Source organism: Sturnira hondurensis, unplaced genomic scaffold (assembly GCF_014824575.4).
Source record: "Sturnira hondurensis isolate 20B ecotype Veracruz unplaced genomic scaffold, ASM1482457v3 Scaffold0018493, whole genome shotgun sequence".
In the NCBI taxonomy this organism is placed as follows: Eukaryota; Metazoa; Chordata; class Mammalia; order Chiroptera; family Phyllostomidae; genus Sturnira; species Sturnira hondurensis.
In genome coordinates this window covers 365,672-376,259 of record NW_028091124.1, presented here as the reverse complement: position 1 = coordinate 376,259, position 10,588 = coordinate 365,672, and the positions used below count along the sequence as shown (strand labels likewise).

Here is a 10,588-nt window from a genome sequence, read left to right as displayed (position 1 = left end):
GGGGGAAGGGAGCTGGGAAAGGAAGAGGGCAAACGTTTGGCTTTTCTAAAGTGAAGGAATTTATTTCCTGAGGTCACGACACAGGAAGTGGGCTCAGCCCCAGCTGTGCAGCACTCAGTGGGGCCAGGGCCTTGCTGACAAGCCGGTGAGATGTCCGATCGCCTCTGTTAGTGTTCAAAGCATGGAAAGCCGGCCCACAGCCGGCGTCGGGGGCAGATCCTGAGCACGCACTGGGCACTGGCCAGGCCTGAGGACCGGCCTCACACAGCACGGGGCACCCGCTTCCCTGCGAGACCTCGGGGAGAGGGGAGCGTCAACAATTTACGGAGGGTCCAGCTGCTGAATCAGATTGAAACAAACCATTGTGTGGTGGGGTTTGGGTCAGCAGGCTGGAGAGGTTTCTGTTTTCTGATCATTATCGCTTGGGGCCCCAAGGGAGGGTCTTGGGGGCCACCTGAGCCCCAAAGCTGGGAAACTCCTCAGAGCTGCTCATATCCGGAGCCTGTGGGGACAGAGAGGGCGCAGCTTTACTCACTGGGCTGTGCTTAGGCAGCCGCAAAACGGCTCCGCCCTCGGACCCTGGGCCCCCCCCCCAGCCAGAGGGGCCCTGGAGGCGAGCGCTGTCTGACCTTCTCACTGCTCGTGGTCCAGGGTGCATCCCGCACCACAAAGCCCTTGGATGGCGCCTTGGACTCCTCGTGGGCCGGGGGCTTCATGTACACCTGCAGCACCTCGCTGTCCACCACGTCAGCTAGCTGTGGGCACAGGGGCAGGCGTCAGCCAGCAGCAGGGATGCCTGGTGAGCACCCAGTTCTGTGTTCACCCTACTTCTAGGTGCTGGGGCACCCCATCCCTGCCTGGCATCTGAAAACACCTGTAGAGGGCCCTGCGGGGCCCCAGGACTCACATATTCCTCTTCCAGGTTAAGGATGTGGTCGACAGCCTCCTCCACATTCTCTGGGAGCCCCGTCACAGTGACGCAGTTGGGGTCCGGGGCCCCACTCTGCGGGAAGCGAATGTCCACCTGGAAGGAGCACAGGCATTGGCTAAGGCAGCCCTTGAGTCTGTCAAGGGTTTTGGACTCGATGGTCCCCATCCGGTGCCTGGGAGCGGTCTGTTTTCCGTGTTTCCCACTCTGTTAGAAATGTGGGCACCTGGTCTGGGGGCCGAGAACACAGACGCTGTTACCTCTTCACACTCACTTGCCTTTTGGGGACGGCCAGGGTGGCAGGCAGCCACACCGTGGGGGTGCCACCTTATTCAGGCCAGCACAGGAGACTGACCAACAGTGCCAGCTACACAGCTGTGACCCTACCTGGCCTCATTGCCCGAGGGACAAGCACCTGAGTACCAAGGTGATCTCCCCTTCCAGACCCTGTTGGCCACTGAGCACTGTCAGCAGCCTTGGCAGAAAGACTCAGGCCTGGGGGTCCGTGGGGCCCCACTGACTGCAGGAACTGAGACCTGCAACTCACCAGGGCTGGGGACGCACCTTGAACTCATCCATGATTTTGCGAATGGCTTTGCCGCGGGCACCAATGATGCGGGCGTGGACACGGTGGTCTAGAGGGACGTCCTCAGAAACCATCTGTTCGAGCTCACCCACGATTTTCAGAATGGCATCCCGGGCAGCTTCTGTGTTCTTCTCGTACCCGGTGATGGTGATCTGGTCCTGTGGCTGAGAGGGGGAGCCTGTCAGAAGAGGACACTGGGCCCTGAGCAGAACGGGGGTAGGTGGACCGAAGCTGGAGGGCACACGCCGACCCACTCAGCAGAGAAAGAAGGTAGGAAAACATCAGGTTAACAAGATCCCTCCCAAGCCCCACGCAAGAGACGGTGACACACCAGAAGGGAAAGAGCACCTGCCCACAGGACAACGCAAGGGCACTGGCAGGTGAGGGGTCGGGGAAGGGCCCTCCGGTCCCTCGTCTGTGGGGCCCTTTGTGGAGATGGACCAACCTGGAAGAAGGTGCTAGACAGCATGGCCAGCAATACACACCTGCAGTGCCCACCCCGGGCCGCCCTCCTACCACACACATGTACCAGCGAGGGCACCAGAGTGGCAGGGTGAGCAAATGGACAATTCAGAGCATAGGAGGGAAAAGTAGAAAACAAAATAGCGACCTTAAACCACATGCTGAGGACACACACACACACACACACAGAACAGAACACAGCATAGAAGAACCAGGGAAGAATGACCACCTGAAAGAGGAAGAGAGGCCCCAGGAGTCCAGGTGACGCAGACGCAGGGTAGGAGGCCATGGGCCCTCCCTGGTCCCCGCCCAATGATGCCCACCAGCCTCCACCAGCCACAGAGGCAGCAGTGCTGAAGGCAGAACACACTTGGCAAATGGAAGCATCATTCTCACAGGAGAAACTGTCTGAACCCTGGCTGGTGTGGCTCAGTGGACTGACTGTAGGACTGAGAACCAAGGGGCTGAGGTTCAATCCCCAGTCAGGGGCACATGCCTGGTTGCAGACCTGGGCCCCAGTTGGGGGCACTCGAGAGGCAACCACACATTGATGTTTCTCTCCCTTTCTCCCGTCCCTCCCTGAACAAGAAAACAACTGTGTGTGAAAGACATGGCTGCCTGATGCTGCTGGGCTTACAGAATGGTAATAGTCTAAATACCAAATAGTGATGCTAAAAAGCAGTAATTATATGGGGAAGGGGAGGAAAGTAAAGGGTAGTAAAGAGGAGGGGTTGGAGAGATCTAAAGTCTCAAGATCAAAGTAATTAAAGGTCAAATCAAAAATAAAAAATTTATCACATGCGTACTGTAAACACAGTCCTTACAAAGAGAACAAAGAGTATTTGTAAAGTGCCACTTCCGGGGCTGGGGGCAGAGGAAGGGGACATGGGGTCAGCAAGCGCAGGCCCGCCAAGGACACTCGGATGCAGGTGGGAAGGAAGGGCACAGTGGGACCAGCCTGCACAGGACTGCTGGGGTGTGCTGGTCAGAGTTCCAGGCCACTGTTTCTGGGTGCCCTGCTGTGTGGCAAAGAGTGCAGGGGACTTGGGTGCAGACGGGGCTCCCACTTGGTGCAAGGCATGCTGGATGGGCTGGCTGGGCTGGCTGGGCCCCGGGAGTGAGCACATGCTTCAGTGGGTGGAGGGCACGCCTTGCAGGGCTGCACCTGTGAGCGTGTGTATGCGAGGACCCTGCCAAGTGCACGCGGTGGGGCAGCTGTGACAGGGAGACCTCAGCCTGCTGGCACCTGCTGAGAGAGGGCCCAAACCATGAGCCAAACTCAATCTTCAGAAACCTGCTCTCTCCCTGCCCAGCGGGGCCTCTCCTATCTGCCCGGTCCATGTTCCCAGGTGAAGACACATGTCCCCAAAGCGCCCCGACACTGTGTCCAACACGAGCACATTTCTCACCTGGTTCCCATCCTCCTTATCAGGAAACTGGATGTTCACGTCATGCTCCAAGCGGATTTGGGTGATCACTGCTCCCTTCCTCCCAATGATTTTGGGATGGTATTTGGGGTCGACAGTGACGTTCAGCTTGAAACTCCGTAGAGCCTGCCGATGACACGGGAGAAGGAATGAAGCAGAGGGCAGAGACTCCAGTCCTGAGGTGCACTTCACCCCACGCCCGTCCCTGTGCCCTCGCTCCACCCAGAGGCCTGAAGGGCCCTGTCAGCACAGCCACACACACAGGCAGAGGCTTTCCTGGGGGCCTCTGTGCCGCATCCCATCACCAACAGGTGATGAGAACCAGAGGCCTTGACCCCATACAACTGGGGCAGCGCTTCCCTCAGCAAAGGACCTGGAAGGACGATGACGGGCGGAGCCATGTGCTCCTCACTGGTGGGACAGGCGTGGGCAGTAAAAAGGCCAAAGAGAAAAGAGGGAATTGAAGTGCTAAGGACACTGCCCCAGATGAGTATGTCCGAGGACCTGGTCTGAGGATACGCCCCAAAGCCCCTGGGCTGAAGCAATGGGGCTGCAGCGACCCTGTGGGATGTCCAAGCCCAGGCATGCCCCCCTCAGAGAGGAGCCCGCACCCGGCTCAACCTGCAGCACTGCTTCCAGGACCCAGGGCCCAGGGCCCAGGCCCCACCTGCTGTGCCTCCTGCTTGTGATCCCCAGGGCCCATGGCCACCCACACCCTGAGCCCTGCGGCCCCGTGGGGGCACCGCCATGTCTCCAGGCTCACTCTTCCGGAACCTGCTGACAGACCCGGGGCCCAGCTGCCACTGTGACACTGTGAAGGCGGATGGCCACGCCTCCAGCCCTACTCCTGAGCAAGGCTCCCAACGGAGGACACTGCCCGACCTGCCTCCCCGTTTCCCTGGCCACAGGGTGGCTGGGGGGCTGGGTCTCTCAGAAGCCCCTAGCAATTCTCATGCCACAGGGCTGAGAACCACAGCCTGAGAGAAGTGCCCACAGCCCCGCCTGGCACTCACCCGGTCCTCCTGCTCTGCCCGCAGCTCCCGTACGCGCTCCAGCAACCCGGCCTTGGCCCGGTCCAGATTGGCAGCGAGGCCTGTGATAGCGATGATGTCAGACTGCAGCTCAGGTGCTGGGACGTGTATGTTCACCTGGTGGACACGGAACAGACCTGATGTATGTGGGGCCCCCCAGAAAGGGAATGTGTCTAGCCCCACTGATGATGGCAAACTTAGAAGTATGAACAGCCTGCATGTCACATTTACCGGGGACACACCTGCAGGCTGGGGACAAGGAGGACAGGCAGCATAGAGCTTGATAAAGAAGAGCTGGGGGAGCACCTCCTGGGGGGAGGGTGTTGACAGTCCCGGTGACAGGTCACTCCCCACACCTAATCTCCAGGGACAGAACCTGCAAACTGCTCACCTCAAATTCATCCATCATCTTTCGGATCCCGCTGCCCTTCTGCCCAATGATGTACCGGTGAAGGTCAAAGGGCACCTCCACTTCAGTGGTGACAGGGACCAGTGCCTGCAGGGAAGAGGACCGATATCAGGCCTGAGAGCAGTGACCAGGGTGACCCTGTGGCTCAGCCCAGGGCTTCATGGGGGGAAGGACAGTGCACACCCGGAACCTTCCACGCTGTTCCATCTGGACTGAGAAGGTGACTGTTAATCCCAGGGAAGACCTGGGGAGAGGACGTGCAGTCCAGTGTCAGGGTTAACGCTGGTGGAGCGACTTTCGGACCCTGGCTCCTGCGTGCAAGAGGCCCCTCGCCAGAGGAAACCAAGTAAAACAGACCCAGGAGAACCAGGCCTCGAGGCCCCAACACAGAGGCCGCCCTGCCAGACTCGCAGAGGTCGGGAACAGACTGTGGCCTGAGCCCCCGTGGGTCACAGGTGCGTGCCTGGGACCGCCCTTGCTCCTGACCGCCTCCGTGGCACCTGTCCCTGGACACGGGACAGCTGCTCCCCACAGCATGCAGAGCAGCGCCCAGCATGGAGGTGGTTCCAGTCAGTGCTCACTGCGAAAACGACGGGTCCTTACAGGCCCGAGACGGTCCCAACACCCCCGCTCCACGGAGGGAAACACCAAGACCCACCAGCTGGGCTCCCTGCGGCCCCAGGGGCCAGCCCCTTACCCTGCCAGGGGCTGGGAAGGGAAGTGCTCAGCACCCCCAGGGGGGGGCGCTGTACCCACCTCGAGAGCTTCCTTGGCAGCTTCGCACTTCTCCTTGCGGCCAGAGATGGTGATGATGTCACACCTCCGGGGAGAGCCAGGGTCTGCCTCTCTCCCCTCCCCAGGGTCATCGCCATTCTCCTGGGCAGCTGAGGGGAGAGGGGGGGGCAAGTCCCACAGGCCTCAGCTGCGCGGCCTCGGCTTAGAGACATGGGAGCTGGAGGTGGGAAGAGCGAGGGGCCCACCACAGTTGAGAGGGGAGGACAGTGTTCCCGCAGCCCTGGAGCTGGCAACGGGAGGCGGCAGCTGGGAGGGGCTCAGGGGTTCAGAGAGACAAGGCGAGGCCGCCCCAGCTGCTGCTGCCCGGAAGAAAGCGCCAGGGGTGATGGGGACCTGAGACGGGACATGGAAGCGGCTTTGGGGGGTGGCTCCTGTGGGAGCCAAACAATATTCCTAGTGTGACACGGAATCCCAGAGTCCCTGAGACACGAATACACGCGTGGGCAGGCACGACTGCCCAGAGCCATCGTGATTCCTGCTTTAACACAGGGATGCTTCAAAAATGAGAAAATTCGAAGGTCAACTATGAACTTGTCGCAGTGTCACATAACCAGGTCTCCAGGGGTGGACAGACATGCCAGGGTCAGTGCGACTGATGCAAGAGCGCACCCTCGCTCTCGGGAACCAGCCGCTGGGGAAAGGGGCAGGGGTGAGAGCCACTCCAGTGACTCAGGGACACCAGGGCGCATGTGCGTGTGGGCGTGTGTGCGAGGGGGGTGGGTGGGTGAGAACGACTGGGGAGGTGTAGAAAGCGAGTATCCAGAACCTACTGTGTCTGAGCAGTTTTTCTTCACATGTGAAATCACATCAAAACTAAGAAGTAAATACTCCAGCGTGGAACATGCATGTGACATGGTATGATCTAACTAGCTTTCTACTCAAAATGGCCCGTATGACAGAACGACGGGCGCTCTAAAGCCCTGGCGAGCCTGTGGAGGTCAGAGCATGCGGGCCTGTCCCCACTCTCCCGGCAGGACCACGACAAGCAGTCCGCACAGAGCGTACGCTGGGACAACACAAGGAGCCCAGGGGACTGATAGAGTCGGGTCTGCGACAGAAGCCAGATCCTGCTCACTGGCCACCTCCCCACCCTACCCCACCCCTCTGGACACAAAGCAGAGTCAGATGGCAGTCATCCCAGAAGGACAGCCTGGTGACCAGTGGCATCCTAAGGAGGGGTCAGAAGGGTCAGAGGCTGTTCCCCTCAGCAGCTGCTAGCCCCCAGCTGGGACGGGCGCTGCTGCCGGGCCGGAGCAGGTCCATGGGGACAGGGGCTGAACCTGCTCCACCTGCAGGAGAGGCAGCAGGTGTTCTCCCCTCTGGCCTTGCCACCAGCCACAGGCCGAGAAGAACCCTGAAGGGCCCCGCGCTGCCCTGCAGCAGCTGACGCAGCCCATGGCCTGGGAGTTCTGCAAGGCCCCGGGCCACCCAACAGTGTCCAGTACCAGGCAACACAGAGCTTTGCCAGGACATGTGACAGCCACCGGCCCCTGCCTCTCTCCTGCCCCCCGCCCCCAGAGCTCCCCACGGAGACCCACCTGGGCTCTCCTCTCTGTCTGGGAATTTAATCTGAACGCTGTAGTCCCGAGTGATCTGCTGGATTCTAGAACCTTTTGGGCCCATGACAGAGCGATGGAACTTCTGGGGTATGGCGCACTCTATGGTCACCTGGGCCTCCTGGGGGCACAGCAAGAAGGAACAGAGAAAGATTAAGTGCTCATGATTCACGCTCACAGCACCATCCTCTGCAGCCATGACCAAGCGCATGGACACCCCTTTCCCAAGGTGAACTGAGGGCTCATCTGACGACGGGGTCAAGGGAGGAAGGGTGTGAGCAGGGCCGTAGGAGGCCTTTCTGAAATGTGCCCCACTGAGGTCTAAAAAATCATCAACGTCTCATCTGTGTAAGACCCCTCTGGTGCTCGCTCCTATGTCTCCACACACAAGGAACCCCCCACCGCTGCAGACAGGGGCCACATCAGTCCCAGGCTGGGGGACCTGCGGATGCTGTGGCTGTGACTCCACATGTAGGGCCACAGCACGGGAGCACCAGGAGCCAGGGGGCTGACAGGCTCTGTCCACCTCTTCTTCCCTCGGGAGCAGGGGAGAGGGAGGCAACGGGTGCCCTGCACACACAGCACTTCGATAAAACCAACAGTGGCGCTGCTTCTCAGGGGCAGCGCTCGCCTACCACAGGAGCAGGCTGGGCGGGAACGGCCACGGTGGACTCGCCAGCCTGAGGGGCATGCGGGGGAGCCCCCACCCAGCTCTGAGTGGCTGCCAGCCCCAGGCACCCACCAGGTCCTCGATGATCTCCTGGATGCGCTGCTTGGCTGCCTCCACACATTCCTTGGCACCCTTGAGAGTGACTCTGTCACTCTGTGTGCCGGACCGCGGGAAGCTGACCATCACCCCGCCGTACTCCTCAGCGATCTCCCGCAAGACCTGGCCTCTTCGGATGACAAAATGACGGTGGTGCTTCGGGTCCACCAGCATGCACTCCTCCACCACGTTATCCTGCATCCCGGAGACAAGACAAAGGAGTCAGTGGCTGGTAGTGCGAGCCCTGCCCCCGCTGCCCAGGTGGCTCCCGAGGGCCAGGCCTCACCAGGTTCTGGATCAGGGCTTCCAGCTCCTTCTGTGCCTCCCTGACAGCGTCCTCTTTTCCGATGATGGTGATCAGGTCCTGGTCCTTGTCCTCTGCCGTCGGGAATATGATGCGGGCTCCGGTGGTGTCGCGCACCTTGCGGATCTTGCCGCCCCCTTTGCCAATGAGGAACTTGTGGTACTCCGGCTTGGCGCGGATATCCACGGTGAAGCTCTTGGTTTGCTGCAGAAACCAACCCCACAAACACTGGCCTGATACCACCTGCCCAGGCAGGTGAACAAGAGGCCCAAGCGGACAAGAGTGTGGGGTGGAGCTTACCTCACATTCTGCCAATACCCCCTTGGTGGGGCTAATCAGACAGCACCCACACAAACGCACAGCCACCAAGACTGACCACCCTTGAACTTCCCTCAGCTAGGGTAGGAGGTACCAAGGTGATCAGAGCGCACAGACCCAGAGCCCCAGGCCTGCCACCTACCAGCAGTGAGCAAATCTCTACCCGGGACCACGGGGTGTACCTGCATAGCACAGCCGCCCACCCCTCCCATGCAGGCAGAGAGCTCCCTGTCCAGGTCTCCCTCTGCTGGGCTCTGGATGAACCCACACACAGCCAGTGACACCCCAACTGCAAGCTCAGAGACCTTTACCACCCAGGTCCGTGTCTGACACCAAGTTGACAGGACCTCAACTGTGAACACCAGCTTGTCTGGCAGGGCCACTGGAGGGACACACCCCTCCAGGCTGACTCAGGCCCACAGGCACGAAGAAGAAATATAAGGCAGAGCAGTGAAGGCCTGCTAGGTGCGGGGCAGCACACCTGAACGTGTCACCTGCCCACGGACACCAGGGAGACCACTGCTCTCTGGACAGACCCTCACCAACAGCAGTACCAGGAAGCTGACAGGTCAAATGAGCCCAAACAGTAAACACATCAAAACCAAGCCCAGCCCAAGACATCAAGGTAAAAAATAAAACAGAACAAAAAAATCAACCTAATACACATCATTGACACTACTGCTTCCATCAACACTACTGAGTCGATGGAAGCAGAAGAAACCTCTGACAGAATCCACACTCGCTCCCAATAAAATCTCCGAGCCAACTCGGCCCAGGAAGGAACACCCTCACCCCGACAATGTCTCGGCTCACTGCCCCTTTTCAGGGAAGGACTGAGGGCCCCCAGCTCCTGGCAGGGCCGGGCCGCTCCCAGCCCTGCTCCCCGACACCCAGGAGGCCCCGGTGGCACAGCAAGATGGGACACACAGGGGCACTGACCAGAAAGGAAGAAACGCACTGTCTGCTTTCAGATGACATTCTACATAAAACTCATGAAAACCTACCCAAAAAGCCACTGAAATTAGTAAGTGATCTTTAGACCAGACACAAAGAACAAGGCCAGTAAACAGAAATCAAACACATCTCTGCACACTGCACCATAAAGCACAAAAGTACCACATGTGGTAACACTGAAAACAAAACAGACCTAAACTGAACCAAATATGCTCAGGCTCGGCATGCATTTAAAATCTACAGACCAAGGAAAAGCCGAAGACTTAAAAATGCTCAGGCTCGGCATGCATTTAAAATCTACAGACCAAGGAAAAGCCGAAGACTTAAAAACCTGAAGAGGGCCCTGGCTGGCGTAGCTCAGTGGACTGAGCGCCGGCCTGGGAACCAAAGGGTCACTGTCACTGGTTCGATTCCCAGCCAGGGCACTTGCCTGGGTTGCAGGCCAGGTTCCCCAGGTCGGGGGGTGCATAACTGGCAACTGATCCACGTATTTCTCGCACATGATGTTTCTCTCCCCTCTTTCCCCTCTCTCTAAATATAAATAAACAAAATCTTTTAAAAAATGAAGAGGCAGACTGGAGAGTCAAACTGCTAAGACGTCAATTCTTCCCAATCTGAGCTTTACCTTCAACAGACCCTTCTCAGAACCCAAGCAGAAATTTCCCCAAGATCTCAGGTGGAGGATCTGGAGCAGCTGAAGCGATCTGACAGAGCACCAAGCAGCAGGACTCACAGATGCCCTGCCCTATGGGACAGACAGACTGGCAAGATGGACTTTGACAAAGGGGCAAAGGTGACTCAATGAGGAACTCTGAGGGTGACAGCCAAAACATTTTATTGTGAGGGTGGCCACACAACTGCTGTTTGTCAAAACTGCACAAACAGTCTGGCGTTTCTATGTCAGACTCGCCTGCATAGAAGTCATCTGCTTTGCAGACATGGGGGTCTGACCTGGAAAGGCCCGTCCATAATGGCCAAGTCAGAAGGCCAGGAAGACGCGCACCATGCTCTGACCTCTGACCTGCCACGGTAAACATGGAGTCTGGTTTTGG

General features: G+C 58.8%; 1 protein-coding gene across 2 annotated transcripts in view; it reads right to left on the bottom strand.

The window, feature by feature from the left end:
• Nucleotides 1-35: 35 nt before the first annotated feature.
• Nucleotides 36-10,588, bottom strand: part of HDLBP (high density lipoprotein binding protein) — a 58,168-nt gene continuing 47,615 nt past the window's right edge. For both annotated transcript variants that reach the window (XM_037069305.1, XM_037069304.1), the window contains exons 18-28: nt 8,247-8,468; nt 7,937-8,155; nt 7,177-7,315; nt 5,600-5,727; nt 4,826-4,930; nt 4,417-4,551; nt 3,386-3,529; nt 1,493-1,678; nt 908-1,024; nt 630-755; nt 36-502 (exon numbers count right to left, since the gene is read on the bottom strand). In XM_037069305.1, coding sequence (XP_036925200.1) covers nt 416-502; nt 630-755; nt 908-1,024; nt 1,493-1,678; nt 3,386-3,529; nt 4,417-4,551; nt 4,826-4,930; nt 5,600-5,727; nt 7,177-7,315; nt 7,937-8,155; nt 8,247-8,468 — 1,608 coding nt within the window. In that variant the 3' untranslated portion in view covers nt 36-415. The remainder of the gene's footprint in view (nt 503-629; nt 756-907; nt 1,025-1,492; nt 1,679-3,385; nt 3,530-4,416; nt 4,552-4,825; nt 4,931-5,599; nt 5,728-7,176; nt 7,316-7,936; nt 8,156-8,246; nt 8,469-10,588) is intronic.